General features: G+C 42.2%; 1 protein-coding gene across 1 annotated transcript in view; it reads right to left on the bottom strand.

Annotated features, from left to right (window-relative positions):
- The window catches only part of LOC124040368 (ribosomal protein S6 kinase alpha-2), a 45,040-nt gene extending 31,130 nt beyond the window's left edge, over positions 1 to 13,910 (bottom strand). Inside the window, exons 1-4 of the mRNA XM_046357504.1 lie at positions 13,583 to 13,910; positions 2,743 to 2,859; positions 2,361 to 2,442; positions 1,122 to 1,202 (exon numbers count right to left, since the gene is read on the bottom strand). Of these exons, the coding sequence (XP_046213460.1) occupies positions 1,122 to 1,202; positions 2,361 to 2,442; positions 2,743 to 2,859; positions 13,583 to 13,681 (379 nt within the window). The 5' untranslated portion in view covers positions 13,682 to 13,910. The remainder of the gene's footprint in view (positions 1 to 1,121; positions 1,203 to 2,360; positions 2,443 to 2,742; positions 2,860 to 13,582) is intronic.
- Positions 13,911 to 18,517: the final 4,607 nt, after the last annotated feature.

Genomic DNA, 18,517 nt, shown 5'->3' with positions numbered 1-18,517 from the left:
TTTATTTGGCTTGTTGAGTGCATCTGTTTACCAGGGGCTGCTGTGGAATTACTCAGAGCAATACTCTCTGTTTACCAGGGGCTGCTGTGGAATTACTCAGAGCAATACTCTCTGTTTACCAGGGGCTGCTGTGGCAACACTCAGAGCAATACTCTCTGTTTACCAGGGGCTGCTGTGGCAATACTCAGAGCAATACTCTCTGTTTACCAGAGGCTGCTGTGGAATTACTCAGAGCAATACTCTCTGTTTACCAGGGGCTGCTGTGGGAATACTCAGAGCAATACTCTCTGTTTACCAGAGGCTGCTGTGGAATTACTCAGAGCAATACTCTCTGTTTACCAGCTGCTGTGGAATTACTCAGCTGTTTACCAGGGGCTGCTGTGGAATTACTCAGAGCAATACTCTCTGTTTACCAGGGGCTGCTGTGGAATTACTCAGAGCAATACTCTCTGTTTACCAGGGGCTGCTGTGGAATTACTCAGAGCAATACTCTCTGTTTACCAGGGGCTGCTGTGGAATTACTCAGAGCAATACTCTGTTTACCAGGGGCTGCTGTGGAATTACTCAGAGCAATACTCTCTGTTTACCAGGGGCTGCTGTGGAATTAGTCAGAGCAATACTCTCTGTTTACCAGGGGCTGCTGTGGAATTACTCAGAGCAATACTCTCTGTTTACAAGGGGCTGCTGTTGAATTACTCAGAGCAATACTCTCTGTTTACCAGGGGCTGCTGTGGCAATACTCAGAGTAATACTCTGTTTACCAGGGGCTGCTGTGGGATTACTCAGAGCATGCTGATAAACAAGGAGGTGAGGGGCTTTGAGATGAGTGACGGCTTTCGCTGTCTGAAGGGCTCCAGACATCACTGAAATGTTTAGAGAGACGTGCCAAGCTTTATAAAACGCTTGGAGAGTAATTCAATGCAAGATCCAACTACATTTAACATCAAAATATGTTTCTGCCTGATGTCTGACGGCAGACCCATTCTAACATCACCTAAATAAAGACAATCTGGTTATATCATTATTTGCCCATTTTAAAAACAGGGTTTTCAGTTTAGACCTGTCAGTGTCTGTTTTATGTATGTGTGCCAGTCAGAACATGGTTGCGTCGATGAGCTCACCGTAATGGAGTTTGACTATGAACGGGTGATTGACTTCAGCCAGAATATCTCTCTCCATTTTGGACCGCACCCGATCCCGGACTGAAAAACAGACAAAGCATATCAAAGTAGTGGTAATGAGTTAAGATACTTGTAGAACTGAATAGATGTTGACGAAAGCTATACTTATTGAACCTTACAGTTGGGCCGGTATCCGGTGATTCTGTATAAAATACCTCAGGTTTGAATTTCTATACTGTCAAAGGTGTTGAAACTACGAGACTTCCCAACCATGCACGAGTAAGGCATTTCCCTCACTAGTCAGCCACTGATCTGGTCCTGCAGTGGGAACATCGTAGTATAATATAGACAGCTGCTTTCTGCTAATCTATCTGCATTACCTAAGCCTTCTTCCTAGGTCACCTGTGAAATGGAAGTCAGCTACTTCCTTAAGAATTATTTTGTGTTAAAATCGTAATACTGGAAGCCTCCCTTCAATCACCTGTACTGCAATGCAGAATATTATGCCAGTTTCCTCTTGCAATGGCTCTCTGCCTTGCAGTGAGGACACTCCTGCAGCTGTGCCTGTATTATGTAAGCAAGGAGGACATCATCTCAATTTCCTGAGACAGGGACAAATGGCTACATTTCATTTTTTAGAGCTGATTTAAAAAAGTAATGTTTTTGACTGAGATTTGTTGAGTATAGGAAACATAATATATATTTTCTTACTTATGTAGAAAAAAACAGTTTGTTTGGATAGGGACTTTGATCATGTCTGTTTACTGTAATAATCAATCATTTTGGTCATGCTCTTATCCAAAACGACTTACAGGAGCAATTAAGGTTAAGTGCCTTGCTCAATGGCACATTGACAGATTTGTCACCTAGTTGGCTCAGGGATTCGAACCAGCAACCTTTGTTACTAGCCCAACGCTCTTAACCGCTAGAATCTTCCTGCCCCTGATCATTTTACTATAATAGTCAATCATACCCTGATCATGTCTGTTTACTGCAATAATCAATCATACCCTGATAATTTTACTATAATAGTCAATCATACCCTGATCATGTCTGTTCACTGCAATAATCAATCATACCCTGATAATTTTACTGTAATAGTCAATCATACCCTGATCATGTCTGTTTACTGCAATAATCAATCATACCCCGATGATGTATGTTTAATGTAATAATCGATCTTCGCTAGCTTGGGCTGATGAAAAACATACAACTCTTTGACAGTATCATAATAAGCACCTTTTAGTGTTGCTTTCCTTAACACTTTCATGGCATAAAGCTGTCCTCTGTCAGAGCCTCTGATTTTTCTCACCAGGAACACCTGTGGATGACATTAATATCAAATCAAATCAAAGTTTATTGGTCGTATACACAGATTTGCAGGTGTTATAGCAGGTGCAGTGAAATGCTTATGTTACCAGCTTCAACAGGGCAGTAGAATGTCTCTCAAATACAATACTAATACACACACCCAAAAATATCTGAAAATCTGATTGCAAAAGTAACAGTAATGCCAGATTGAACACTAGGGGAAAGGGTCACAAATGTACAGTACACATACAACACAGAGTAAGTATAACATACTGTATATCCAAACACCTTAATCAAGGTATATGCTTACCTTTCCATAGGAGCCTTGGCCTAGCACTTTCAGCAGCTCAAACTGGGAGGGGTCTGCCTTTTCAAATCCCTCTTTGGTGTGCTGGCTGATGTCAATCTCTTTCAGAATGCCATCATCCTGCAGGGAAACAAATGGCCCACATATCAAACCAAACAAGTGATGACAGGAATAGAGAGAACACCCATGTTGTTCCAGAGACACCGGGAGAGCCAGTTAGAGGGATTTAGACAGATGTCCAACCTCGGGAAGTCCCATTTAATCAGAGCAAACAGAGACTAGTCAACTTTAACGACGAATTGAGATGGCACAGCCAGCATCACGAGTAGACCAGAATAACTAGAAGAAACTAGGCACGACTATGAGGATAGAACAGTGCTACCACACTCTCTGCCCTTAGTATCCTCAATGTCCACACATAACATAACTGGTAACAATAGGAGGGTTTGAAACCGGTGTTGTAGGCTACCAATCAAAGGGTGACCTTGTCCACAGAACCACTGAGGTATAATAAGAACCAGCCAGTAGTCCATCCTGTTCCCCTCGTGTCAGGGGAGATTAGTGCGAGCACGTTTTACGTGAGTGGGGCTGTGTGGCTGGCAGTAGAGCGAGCGCTCGGGCTATTAATGCTGTCTTCATGGCGTGCCTCTGAAATGTGCCGACCACAGCATGTGAGAGTCCTGCCCTGACCGTCGCTGATTGATGCAGAATCTGTCACGCTGACACAGCTGAGAGCCTGGTAATACTGACTTCTCACTCACAGCAAAACAAATACAACAAACAGTCACACAACCCTTTGTATACAACACGTTGTTGGGATGGAATAAAAAGGATGCTTTTCAAATCCACACATGCAGATTTGTCTCTTCTGATGTATGTTAATCTATAGCTTCTCCTCCTCTATTCCATGTTGAACAGAGCATTGAATAGGAAGAAAATCATGTATCCTGTGGCTTTTCAAGAATCAATGGGTTTAGGATGACATCTGTGGGGCCTCTAGAAAATAAAATCTAATAAATGAAACAATGGGATTACAAAATGCTCCCAGTCCATCTGTAGCTATTCAACATGTCAGTCCCATAGGGACAGTGGGCTTTTCATCCTATCCAACCCTCCAACACCTCAACACTCTGCTGTTCAAACTGGAAACAAAGAACGCAGGTTGCAATTAGTCATGATGCCTTGTGCAATCAGTGATATCTCACATTAACCAGTACACAATCTATTCATACTAGTTAAAACACCTGTGATTGATTTAGAATAATTGGTAGCAAACTATACAATTTTAGACTACAGAGAATGTCTATTATTATCCCAAAGATCAAACAAACGTTATGGGGAAGAAAAGGCAACAATAGTCCTACCAATCAGAAAGAAAGCCAGTAAGGATTTGGCCTAGTTCCACATAGCAGTATTTCACACTATTCTAAAATACTGGAACGGAAAAGAATAAAACATCTACCTGTGAGGGGAGTCTACCAGGTAGTACTAGTAGGTTTTTACAGTATCCAGTCAGTCGGTTGTTAAATCAGTCTTTTTGAAAATAAACTCTAGTGATGATAATCTTATTGAATCAAAAGTATAAACAACCCTTGTCCAATTACTACTCTTTGCCAATAAACATGGACAACAGCGTGACATGTTGCGTAGTGTATCCTGAATACCACGGTTTGTTATCTGGGTCATCAGCTTATGATGGTGTGTATTTCTAAATAATCTCTTTGATTGAAAAGGTAAATTTGGCAAAATGGCTCAGTTAGTTGGATCATGGTGCTTGCAATACAATAATTGTGGGTATGATTCCTACATGGTCCACATGGATAAAAACATCTGGTAAATGCTTAGAAGTAGCCTGCCCTACACTGTGTCAACGTAGGAATAAAGTTAAATGTTACCACAGCAGTTCATCTCTCCCATTAATAATCTCAGTATAATGGAATAAAACAGTCAAACAGTCCTATGAGTCTCGACCTGACTTTTAGTGCCAGATTCTTCCTCCTTAAGAAAACTCTGACCTCCAGAATCATCCTTAATTTAATTTGCCTGGGTACTTAAAGGTCAAATGTAGACATTTTTATCTCAATTAGAGGTCGACTGATTAATCGGAATGGCCTATTAATTAGGGTTGATTTCAAGTTTTCATAACAATCGGAAATCGGTATTTTTGGACACCGATTTGGTTCCGAATTTCACTGAAATAATAAACGTGTTGTTTTCAAAATGATAGTTTCCGGATTCGACCATATTAATGTCCAAAGGCTCATATTTCTGTGTGTTATTATGTTATGATTAAGTCTATAATTTGATATTTGATAGAGCAGTCTGACTGAGCAGTGGTAGGCAGCAGCAGGCTTGTAAGCATTCATTCAAACAGCACTTTTGTGTGTTTTGCCAGCAGCTCTTCCCTGTGCTTCAAGCATTGTGCTGTTTATGACTTCAAGCCTATCAACTCCAGAGATTAGGCTGGTGTAACCGATGTGAAATGGCTAGCTAGTTAGCGGGGTGCGAGCTAATAGCATTTCAATCGGTTACGTCACTCGCTCTGAGACTTGGAGTAGTTGTTCCCCTTGCTCAGCAAGGGCCGTGGCTTCTGTGGAGCGATGGGTAACGAAGCTTCGAGGGTGGCTGTTGTTGATGTGTTCCTGGTTCGAGCCCAGGTAGGGGCGAGGAGAGGAACAGAAGCTATAATGTTACACTGGCAATACTAAAGTGCCTATAAGAACATTGCCCGCTTTGAGGACAATACAGTGCCACTGACACGGCCTGCAACGGAAACATGCGGTCTCTCCTTCACTGCAGCCGAGGTGAGTAAGACATTTAAACGTGTTAACCCTCGCAAGGCTGCAGGCCCAGACGGCATCCCCAGCCGCGCCCTCAGAGCATGCGCAGACCAGCTGGCCGGTGTGTTTACGGACATATTCAATCAATCCCTATACCAGTCTGCTGTTCCCACATGCTTCAAGAGGGCCACCATTGTTCCTGTTCCCAAGAAAGCTAAGGTAACTGAGCTAAACGACTACCGCCCCGTAGCACTCACTTCCGTCATCATGAAGTGCTTTGAGAGACTAGTCAAGGACCATATCACCTCCACCCTACCTGACACCCTAGACCCACTCCAATTTGCTTACCGCCCAAATAGGTCCCCAGACGATGCAACCTAACCCACCTGGACAAGAGGAATACCTATGTGAGAATGCTGTTCATCGACTACAGCTCGGCATTCAACACCATAGTACCCTCCAAGCTCGTCATCAAGCTCGAGACCCTGGGTCTCGGACCCCGCCCTGTGCCTGGGTACTGGACTTCCTGACGGGCCGCCCCCAGGTGGTGAGGGTAGGCAACAACATCTCTCCCCGCTGATCCCAGACATGCACGGGGGGGGCCCCACAGGGTGCGTTCTGAGCCCTCTCCCACGACTGCACGCCTCCAACTCAATCATCAAGTTTGCGGACGACACAACAGTGGTAGGCTTGATTACCAACAACGACGAGACGGCCTACAGGGAGGAGGTGAGGGCCCTCGGAGTGTGGTGTCAGGAAAATAACCTCACACTCAACGTCAACAAAACTAAGGAGATGATTGTGGACTTCCAGCAGAGGGAACACCCCCTATCCACATCGATGGAACAGTAGTGGAGAGGGTAGCTAGTTTAAGTTCCTCGGCATACACATCCACAAACTGAATTGGTCCACTCACACTGACCGTCGTATCACCCACCTCAGGAGGCTGAACACCAGACTTCCACTGAGAATCCTGGCGGGCCCTGGTCTTACTAAGGCTCTCCCCTGCACTGCACACTGCCCAACCCACCGGGGACACCTATGTGAGAATGCCTCGACTACAGCTCGGCATTCAACACCATAGACACATCTACAGACCCTGGGCTGTGCAACTGGGTACTGGACTTCCTGGGGGCCCCCCACAAATCTCCTCCCCGCTGATCCTCAACACGGGGCCCCACAAGGGTGCGTTCTGAGCCCTCTCCTGTACTCCCTGTTCACCCACGACTGCGTGGCCACGCACGCTCCAACTCAATCATCAAGTTTGCCGACACAACAGTGGTAGGCTTGATTACCAACAACGACGAGACGGCCTACAGGAGGAGGTGAGGGCCCTCGGAGTGTGGTGTCAGGAAAATAACCTCACACTCAACGTCAACAAAACTAAGGAGATGATTGTGGACTTCAGGAAACAGCAGAGGGAACACCCCCTATCCACATCGATGGAACAGTAGTGGAGAGGGTAGCTAGTTTTAAGTTCCTCGGCATACACATCACAGACAAACTGAATTGGTCCACTCACACTGACAGCGTCGTGAAGAAGGCGCAGCAGCGCCTATTCAACCTCAGGAGGCTGAAGAAATTCGGCTTGTCACCAAAAGCACTCACAAACTTCTACAGATGCACAATCGAGAGCATCCTGGCGGGCTGTATCACCGCCTGGTACGGCAACTGCTCCGCCCTCAACCGTAAGGCTCTCCAGAGGGTAGTGAGGACTGCACAACGCATCACCGGGGGCAAACTACCTGCCCTCCAGGACACCTACACCACCCGTTGTTACAGGAAGGCCATAAAGATCATCAAGGACATCAACCACCCGAACCACTGCCTGTTCACCCCGCTATCATCCAGAAGGCGAGGTCAGTACAGGTGCATCAAAGCTGGGACCGAGAGACTGAAAAACAGCTTCTATCTCAAGGCCATCAGACTGTTAAACAGCCACCACTAACACTGAGTGGCTGCTGCCAACACACTGTCATTGACACTGACCCAACTCCAGCCATTTTAATAATGGGAATTGATGGGAAATGATGTAAATATATCACTAGCCACTTTAAACAATGCTACCTTATATAATGTTACTTACCCTACATTATTCATCTCATATGCATATGTATATACTGTACTCTACATCATCGACTGCATCCTTATGTAACACATGTATCACTAGCCACTTTAACTATGCCACTTTGTTTACTTTGTCTACACACTCATCTCATATGTATATACTGTACTCGATACCATCTACTGTATGCTGCTCTGTACCATCACTCATTCATATATCCTTATGTACATGTTCCTTATCCCCTTACACTGTGTATAAGACAGTAGTTTTGGAATTGTTAGTTAGATTACTTGTTGGTTATCACTGCATTGTCGGAACTAGAAGCACAAGCATTTCGCTACACTCGCATTAACATCTGCTAACCATGTGTATGTGACAAATAAAATTTGATTTGATTTGATTTGATTTGGTATATGAAATACAAATGGTATGGAGAGAAATAGTCCTATAAATACTATATTAACTACAACCTAAAACCTCTTACCTTGGAATATTGAAGTTTCATATTAAAAGGAACCACCAGCCTTCATATGTTCTCATGTTCTGAGCAAGGAACTGAAACGTTAGCTTTCTTATATGGCACATATTGCACTTTTACTTTCTTCTCCAACACTTTGTTTTTGCATGATTTAAACCAAATTGAACATGTTTCATTATTTATTTGAGGCTAAATTGATTTTTATTGATGTATTATATTAAGTTAAAATAAGTATTCATTCACTATTGTTGTAATTGTCATTATTACAGATAAAATGTTTTAAAAAAATAGATAAAAAAAAATCGGCCGATTAATCGACATCGGCTTTTTTTTGGGACCCTCCAATAAATCGGTATCGGTGTTAAAAAAAAAATCATAATCGGTCGACCTCTAATCTCAATATCATATCAGTTCTGGGTAAGAATTAAGTACCTTACTGTGGTTGTTTTCAATTAAAATGGTAAAAAAAATATATAAAAAATACTGTAGCTTCTTAGCAAAGAGCAATTTCTCAAGTAAGAATTTTGCTAGGACTGTCTGGGAGGGGTCTGAGACGGTAGGGATTACTGAAAACTAGCTGTTATTGGCAAAAAGAGGTTTGGAACACTTTCTTATTGGTCTATTAACTAATTTACCACCTGGTGATGGAACCAGGAAGGCCAAATCTCCTTCCCACCAAAACAGGCTGAAATTTCAGGCAGTCTTTTCAAACTGCTCTAAAAGGGCATTGTCATAATTTACCCAAGTTCACAGTATTATTCCAACCTCAGTCTGGAAATATATATAAAACACAGGACAGTCACGTATTTGACTGCACTGGGCCTTTAAAATAGATATGCTAACTGCAATACCTCTTTGGCCTCAATATTGATTGGCGCCATCTTTAACTGATTGAGTTGGTCAATGCCACACATCTGTAAAGACCCTAGTCTCAGGCCTAAACAATATGTTTTCTTAATGACATCTAGCTACAAGGGTGTCTTCAGCCAAATATATTTGAATTAAGTATATATTAATAACAATGACAATATAATGAAAATCACTTAGCGATTCGCTAAATAGCATCATTCTTGTGCGATTCCTGATACAACCAGGAGTACTCATGAGGCAATCATCATACCCCATGATGTCACGAGCACTCTCATATCTAAATCCATCAGCTATTGTGTCCATATATTTATATTTAAGTTAATCATGCTTAGTATGCCTCAGTGTATTGCAGATGATTTCCAGACTGATTAAATGTTTGGTGGAACCTAGATTGAAATATCATGTCTAGTGTGTAATGTGGATTGAGGTTTTGTACATGATGGTTGAATCAACGTTGTTTCCACAACATTTCAACAAAACAATTATATGTGATGGAAAACCGATTGGATTTGCAAAAAGTCATCAACTTAAGGGAATTTTGTCTTTTTTTTTTACACAATGTTTAACCTAAATCCAATGACATGATGAAATGTTTTGGGTTCACGTTGAATTCACATTAGTTGACAACTCAAACAAATGTAAATCAAAAGTAGACATTGAAATGACGTCTCCGGCCAGTGGGAACATATTATCTCAGAAAGGCTGGTCGGTCTGCACATCTTGTTATGACACAGTCAGAAAGGATTACAAAGAGCCGTCAAAGTGAATCTCATTGCTACTGATAACTGCACACAGACATAGAAGCATTCTGTAACACAAACAGTCACAAGCAGTGACATATCTATAACCCCCAAGCAATGTTTACACCAGGGATGGGCAACTTTGATGGAGGTGGGGGCCACAAATACTAAACTCATCATGAGGGGCCACAGTTGCTCACGGGTCTGCGTAACCACACTGAGACTCTTTGACCCTCTTATGAGGTCTTAACTTTGAATTCATTGAGGCAGGTATGTCAACACTGGTCATTTTAACAGCAAGTTACTTGAAAGCTCAGCAAGAAAGGACAAAATTGAATGACAAAGTGTTCACATCGGTTAGAAACTGTTTCTACAATAAGTAGAAAAAGAGGATTGGAATGCGGGTAAATTGGGATAGAGAACTTGTTTTGTGTATTCGCATGTCAACTTCGCAAAAATTAATTTACATGTAAATTACCATTCAAGTATTTTGTATGATATTGTATAGTATGGTACAGAGTTCCACTCATAGTAATTTAATAGGATATAGTGTATGTGTTTCCACCACTTTAGAAGTCATCTAACTATGTGGGAATCCCTTGTTGTGCCTTTAATCATCGGCCAACATTCAGCACCATGGACAGTACCGCAATCAACGCAAATGGACAAAAGACTGATCGCAAATTCAGCCCCATGGCCGCTGAACAGCACCGTATCCAGGTAGCTTTGCAATATGGTGAATCAAAAAAGGTGAAGATTACAATCTCCAGGGTTGTGGTTGGATTGGATAGGTGTGACTATGGATTCCAATTCCCCTTTGTAAATTGTAAAAAACTAGGCCTACAGAATAAAGTGAAGATCATTGGAAATCGGTCAAATCAAATCAAATCCAATTTTATTTGTCACATACACATGGTTAGCAGATGTTAATGCGAGTGTAGCGAAATGCTTGTGCTTCTAGTTCCGACAATGCAGTGATAACCGACAAGTAATCTAACTAACAATTCCAAAACTACTGTCTTATACACAGTGTAAGGGGATAAGGAACATGTACATAAGGATATATGAATGAGTGATGTTACAGAGCAGCATACAGTAGATGGTATCGAGTACAGTATATACATATGAGATGAGTGTGTAGACAAAGTAAACAAAGTGGCATAGTTAAAGTGGCTAGTGATACATGTGTTACATAAGGATGCAGTCGATGATGTAGAGTACAGTATATACATATGCATATGAGATGAATAATGTAGGGTAAGTAACATTATATAAGGTAGCATTGTTTAAAGTGGCTAGTGATATATTTACATCATTTCCCATTATTAAAATGGCTGGAGTTGGGTCAGTGTCAATGACAGTGTGTTGGCAGCAGCCACTCAGTGTTAGTGGTGGCTGTTTAACAGTCTGATGGCCTTGAGATAGAAGCTGTTTTTCAGTCTCTCGGTCCCAGCTTTGATGCACCTGTACTGACCTCGCCTTCTGGATGATAGCGGGGTGAACAGGCAGTGGTTCGGGTGGTTGATGTCCTTGATGATCTTTATGGCCTTCCTGTAACAACGGGTGGTGTAGGTGTCCTGGAGGGCAGGTAGTTTGCCCCCGGTGATGCGTTGTGCAGTCCTCACTACCATCTGGAGAGCCTTACGGTTGAGGGCGGAGCAGTTGCCGTACCAGGCGGTGATACAGCCCGCCAGGATGCTCTCGATTGTGCATCTGTAGAAGTTTGTGAGTGCTTTTGGTGACAAGCCAAATTTCTTCAGCCTCCTGAGGTTGAATAGGCGCTGCTGCGCCTTCTTCACGACGCTGTCAGTGTGAGTGGACCAATTCAGTTTGTCTGTGATGTGTATGCCGAGGAACTTAAAACTAGCTACCCTCTCCACTACTGTTCCATCGATGTGGATAGGGGGTGTTCCCTCTGCTGTTTCCTGAAGTCCACAATCATCTCCTTAGTTTTGTTGACGTTGAGTGTGAGGTTATTTTCCTGACACCACACTCCGAGGGCCCTCACCTCCTCCCTGTAGGCCGTCTCGTCGTTGTTGGTAATCAAGCCTACCACTGTTGTGTCGTCCGCAAACTTGATGATTGAGTTGGAGGCGTGCGTGGCCACGCAGTCGTGGGTGAACAGGGAGTACAGGAGAGGGCTCAGAACGCACCCTTGTGGGGCCCCGTGTTGAGGATCAGCGGGGAGGAGATGTTGTTGCCTACCCTCACCACCTGGGGCGGCCCGTCAGGAAGTCCAGTACCCAGTTGCACAGGGCGGGGTCGAGACCCAGGGTCTCGAGCTTGATGACGAGCTTGGAGGGTACTATGGTGTTGAATGCCGAGCTGTAGTCGATGAACAGCATTCTCACATAGGTATTCCTCTTGTCCAGGTGGGTTAGGGCAGTGTGCAGTGTGGTTGAGATTGCATCGTCTGTGGACCTATTTGGGCGGTAAGCAAATTGGAGTGGGTCTAGGGTGTCAGGTAGGGTGGAGGTGATATGGTCCTTGACTAGTCTCTCAAAGCACTTCATGATGACGGAAGTGAGTGCTACGGGGCGGTAGTCATTTAGCTCAGTTACCTTAGCTTTCTTGGGAACAGGAACAATGGTGGCCCTCTTGAAGCATGTGGGAACAGCAGACTGGTATAGGGATTGATTGAATATGTCCGTAAACACACCGGCCAGCTGGTCTGCGCATGCTCTGAGGGCGCGGCTGGGGATGCCGTCTGGGCCTGCAGCCTTGCGAGGGTTAACACGTTTAAATGTCTTACTCACCTCGGCTGCAGTGAAGGAGAGACCGCATGTTTCCGTTGCAGGCCGTGTCAGTGGCACTGTATTGTCCTCAAAGCGGGCAAAAAAGTTATTTAGTCTGCCTGGGAGCAAGACATCCTGGACATCCTGGTCTACTGCTCTCTTGGTTTCCTGATTCTATATTTTCCTCCAAATCTAATAAATAATTAATTATTTTAAAGGGTCAATCTGCTGTTAAAACAATAACAATGCGGGTAAACAAGGTGTGGATGGAGCTGGAGAGATTTAACCTCTCCCAAATTCATAGATGGGGCTATACATGCAAGGACTGACCATCCATGAGATCAAAATGATAGTTTTGATTACAAGTTTATATTTTGGATTCTGATGGGGTTTAAAAGTTGAACTAAGCTCATGAGGCAAAATAAGTTATATTCTTCAAGAATCAATAAAAGTACCCCACATAAAAGTAATAACAAAATGTCCCTAATAAGCAAATAGGCTTAGCTATACCAAACCCAGAATGCATTAGGCCTATATTAGGCTTAACATTTTTTAAATATTTTTTTTTTTAAGTAGCTACAAATCAACAGAGCGCGGCAGGGAACTTATTCAACAAGCAAAGCAACTTAGTCCATAAAATATAATTTGGCTTGTAATAGTAGAATAGCCTACAGGAAACATACTCAGGTATGGTGATTGAATTCATTTTAAGGTAGCTAGGTACAGACAACAACATATCACAGTCATAGTAAGTAAAACGTTCCTTAATAAAGCAGCTATCAGCAAAGTCATTGCTAGTAAGACAAGACAAGTGCAGGTGTTTGTGCAAGAAAGGCGGGAACACCTGTAGGCCTATCTGTCGGATTCAGACTTGTTGTGGCACAGCAAAACCAGGCTATACAGAATTCAACATGATTATTTTAGCAGGAAAATGTTGCGCCATGGTAGGTTACAAAGCGTGTCAAAATACTGAAATTGCACTGGCAAGTGTATGTAGCCTAATATCATGTCAGGTGTATAACAGCAAAACAGCACCTGTAAGGTTCCACAAAACAGCCTACAGCTTCCACAATATAATTGAGTGACAGCAGTGGCTCACACCGTCAGCAAACAATGAGTCTACGTTATGGCGCACACACGTGACACAAAATAGCAATACACAACAATATACTAACCTCCAATCTGCAGAGGTTCGAGCTTTTGGACCGCGACTTCTTCCGAAGGTAGACGGAAAACCATCTCCTAACTGTAAATTTCCGCATGTTCGTGTCCATTGCGCCCTGCTTCAGATCTGCATTTCAGATCAGCACTGGCATTTTATATTTGCTCAAAAACTATAGATCAGTAAACAACACAGGGGATTTAGCGTCCTCCCAGTCACTTCTAATCCATACTTCCTATACGGCAGATAAACAGCCACCAGGGAAAACCTTTGCGATTTGTTCACCGTTGACACCGCCGCAGTGTCTGTCCTTCCTTACTACCGCGCAATGCTTTGATTTGACAGTGGCATCCAAGCAGCAGTGATTCTGGCGAGTGTCCTCAGCACCCGCCGCTATCTCTTGCGTCCCGCTGAATCAGCACGTGCAGTGAGTGATGCAATGTGAGCGATGGCTCCCTTCCTCCTCCCCAACATTCGGATTCTTCTTTTCGCGCCCAATCAAACAGCACGTTCACCGTTGGTAGTCTAGTAGAAAACTCCCCTTCTCGATCAAGAGAGAGCAGCTAATCCACATGTTCATGTTGGTGGACACTGCAGAGAGCAGCATGCAATGCTGGTATGATGCCCAGTGAAATGCTGAGGTCTCATCTGTCATCATCAGGCATGTTAGGGATGCATGGATCACAGGGGAATGTGTGGTAGTGTTTGTAAAATGGTTATAAGAAGATGATTAGGTTAAGAAGAGGCAAACCTCTTAGGATGCCTGTAATATAACCTGTATGCCCCATGGGTCACATTTAGTTGGTAAATCAGTCAATTGAACTGGATAAAGCTGGATCTTGATAGTGTGCATTGATAATCCTAATTGACCTCTGAGGAGTAGCTCATTATATAATGTGCATTAGATTATCAATATGGCAGCCATTAGGCTCCATTAGGCCTACCACCTAACCCCGTGACCTAGCCTTTTGGGGGCCCTAAACAAGATTTGGTTGCCCACCCACACACTGTTAGTGGCCCCCCTTTGTCAAGGTGGGGAGAAATGTTATACCGTATACCGTATATTTCCTGCAATTCTACACATTTAGCCATGGGGAGTATATTTTCGTAGCAAATGTGTAATTCTACACATTTGCAATTTTGTTAAAAATGTGTTGCAATTCTACACATTTCTCAAGACTTATGTAATGTTAATGATATCTGAGTGAGAGTGACTAACACAATCAACAGAACCTTCTGTATGTCAGGGCCCCTGGGCACCTGCCCTGCATGCCCGGTCAGTATTTGACCATTTTATTTTTTTAATTTTATCTTTATTTAACCAGGCAAGTCAGTTAAGAACATATTCTTATTTTCAATGACGGCCTGGGAACAGTGGGTTAACTGCCTATTCAGGGGCAGAACGACAGATTTGTACCTTGTCAGCTGGGGGGTTTGAACTCGCAACCTTCCGGTTACTAGTCCAACGGTCTAACCACTAGGCTACGCTGCCGCCCCATGATTACTACATGTTTAGATAGTGCCTTCAAAAAGTATTCACACCCCTTGAACTTTTCCACTTTTTGTTGTGTTACAGTCTGAATTTAAAAGGGATTCAATTGAGATTGTGTGTCACTGGCCTACACAGAATACCCAATAAAGTCAAAGTGGAATTATGTTTTTTGAAACTTTTACAAATTAATAAAAAATGAAAAGCTGAAATGTGTATTCAAACCCTTTGTTATGGCAAGCCTAAATAAGTTCAGATGTAAACATTTACTTAACAAGTCACATAATAAGCTGCATAGACTCACTCTGTGTGCAGTAATAGTGTTTAACATGATTTTTGAATGACTACCTCATCTCTGTACTCCACACATACAGATAATTGTAAGGTCCCTCGGTCGAGCAGTGAATTTCAAACACAGATTCAATCACAAAGACCAGGCAGGTTTTCCAATGCCTTGCAAGAAGGTTACCTATTGGCAGTGGTGTAAAGTATTTAATTTAAAAATACTTTAAAGTACTACTTAAGTAGTTTTTTGGGGTATCTGTACTTTACTTGGCTATTTATATATTTTTTTACAACTTTTACTTTACTACATTCCTAAATAAAATGATGTACTTTTTACTCTATAAATATTCCATGACACCCAAAAGTACTCGTTACATTTGGAATGCTTAACAGGACAGGAAAATGGTCAAATTCACGCACTTATCAAGATAACATCCCTGGTCATCCCTACTGCCTCTGACTCACTAAACACAAATGCTTTGTTTGTAAATTATGTCTGCATGTTGTAGTGTGACCCTGGCTATCCTTAATTAAAAAATAAAATTGTACGTTTTGGTTTGCTTAATATAAGGAATTTCAAATGATTTATACTTTTACTTTTGATAGTTAAGTTAATATATTTGCAAAAATGTACTTAAGCATCAAAATTATATTTAAAACCAAATACTTTTACTCAAGTAGTATTTTACTGGGTGACTTTCACTTGAGTCATTTTTCTATTAAGGTATCTTTACTTTTACTCAAGCATGGCAAACCTTTTCCACCACTGCCAATTGGTAGATGGGTAAAAAAGCAGATATTGAATATCCCTTTGAACATGGTGAATTTATTAATTACACTTTGGATGGTGTATCAATACACCAAGTTCTCAGAGACTTACCTAGAAAGACTCACTGCCAAAGGTGATTCTAACATGTATTGACTCAGGGGAGTGAATACTTATATAAATGAAATATTTCAGTATTTTTTTTTTCCAATACATGTGCAAAAAATCTGGGGGTTTATGGGGGTATTGTGTGTAGATGGGTGAGAGAAAACAAATATTTAATCCTTTTTGAATTCAGGCTGTAACACAACAAAATGTTGAATAAGGTGTATGAATACTTTCTGAAGGCACTATAGCTGGCTAGACTAACTTACCAGTCTAAAATGTTTTTGCTGACATGCTAATTGAGTGATTGTCAGTGACTGACATAACAAGTGAGAAACTGCTGATGCACCAAATTTAGAAATTGCACCCTCTGTATTCTACTATTCTAACTCTCAATAGTAAGTTGAGAACCTGACTGAGTTCCTAAAATATTATTATTATTTACTTATTTTGTCAGGGGCCCCCTAGCGGCTGGTGGCCATAAGCGACCACTTATGTTGCTTATGCCTAGAGCCAGCTCTGCCCATGACTTGTCTCTATAGAGGCCTACCACCTAACCCTATGACCGTGGCGATAGAGGCTTACCACCTAATCCTATGACCTGTGTCCATAGAGGCCTATCACCTAACCCTATGACCTGTCTCTATAGAGGCCTACAACCTAACCCAATGACCTGTGTCTATAGAGGGTCATCACAGGGCAATTACAAATACACAAACAACTTTGAATAGGCTTACTGTGTAGAGATTGTTTATGAAATCATGCATTAGGCCTACATTATAATGAGACTGTCTTTGCAGCTGGTTAAAGTGGTACCTAAACCAATGCTCTAAACAAGGAGGGATGAAATGTATGTACAAATCTGATGATGCTTACATAGTCACCCTCACTGAAACCTTCAAATATAAAAAAATGTCTCCTGCATGTGCAGCTTAGAGGTAACGAAGTGATAAATACCCAGTGCACAGTGGATTTCATTTTTTCCAACACTCAGATGTTTCACATCCATCAGAACATGCACTGCAAAATGCTTATATGAACATCCAGACATTGCCTATGTCTGGGACTGGTGGGATTAGATCGCACTTGTATCAGAAGTACAACCAAACAGTGGTAACGGTTGTTACCGGCCTTATAGGGATGCTTTTGCATTCGTTCTCATAAAGGGGACAATGTCTCTGAGAATAATGAGTTATGTACTGTACATAATTCTGAGGCTATGGGAGGACATATCTGATCTATCCCTGATCCAGAGGCCTTGGGAGGACAGGACACCAGAAGCTGTCAGAGCACATACACAACTTCACATACACCTGTAAATTAAAACTTCTTTGGGATCGGTGTCCCGTCTACGGGACGGTTGAGCTAACGTAGGCTAATGATATTAGCATGAAGTAAAAATAACATTTCCAAGGACAGAGATATATCTGATTTTGTCAGAAAGCTTAAATGAGTGCACAATTTTGAACATGAAGTTAATAAACAAATTACAAATTTGGGCAGTCTTGATACAAAATGTTGAACAGAAATACAATAGTTCATTGGATCAGTCTAAAACTTTGCACGTACACTGCTGCCATCTAGTGGCCAGAATCTAAATGACACCTGGGCTGGAATAATACACTAGGGCCTTGCTTTTGCATTTCAAAGATGGTACAAAAAAAAATGTTTTACTTATCTTTTACTAGATCTATTGTGTTATATTCTCCTACATTCCTTTCACATTTCCACAAACTTCCAAAAGTGTTTCCTTTCAAATGGTACAAAGAATATGCATATCCTTGCTTCAGGGCCTGAGCTACAGGCAGTTAGATTTGGGTATGTCATTGTAGGCGAAAATTGAAAAAGAGGAGCGGGTTTAAGAATCTGACATTTTGACCAAATCTTACGTTGAACAAATTATTGCTGTTTACAAAGACCAAATGTAGTACTCTTCCATAAAGCGTTTACATTCCGTCAGCGTCTACAGCTGCTCTTCGTTTAAAGCAGAGTCATACTTTTACAGTCGACAAGGCTTGCATACTTAGCAGGTGGTCTGTCTACAGTAAATGTGAACATTTCCATATTATCTAATTCCTTTGAACATCACAATGCATGACTTATCTCTGCCTCTGGCCATCCGCAGGACTGACTGCAGTTTATTACGCCTTGGTGGGTGGGGCCATCTGCGGGATTGACTGCAATTTATTACGCTCTGGTCGGTGTGATATTTGCAAGTACAAACAGAAACATCTAAGTGATCCTGCTAGAATCTGTCCGTATGTTAATATCTGTGAAATGCTAAAATAACGAGATAATGAGCC

The sequence above is a fragment of the Oncorhynchus gorbuscha genome, linkage group LG07 (assembly GCF_021184085.1).
Source record: "Oncorhynchus gorbuscha isolate QuinsamMale2020 ecotype Even-year linkage group LG07, OgorEven_v1.0, whole genome shotgun sequence".
NCBI lineage: Eukaryota > Metazoa > Chordata > Actinopteri > Salmoniformes > Salmonidae > Oncorhynchus > Oncorhynchus gorbuscha.
The sequence above is the reverse complement of the archived record's forward strand: the minus strand, read 5'-3'. Positions and strand labels throughout refer to the sequence as shown.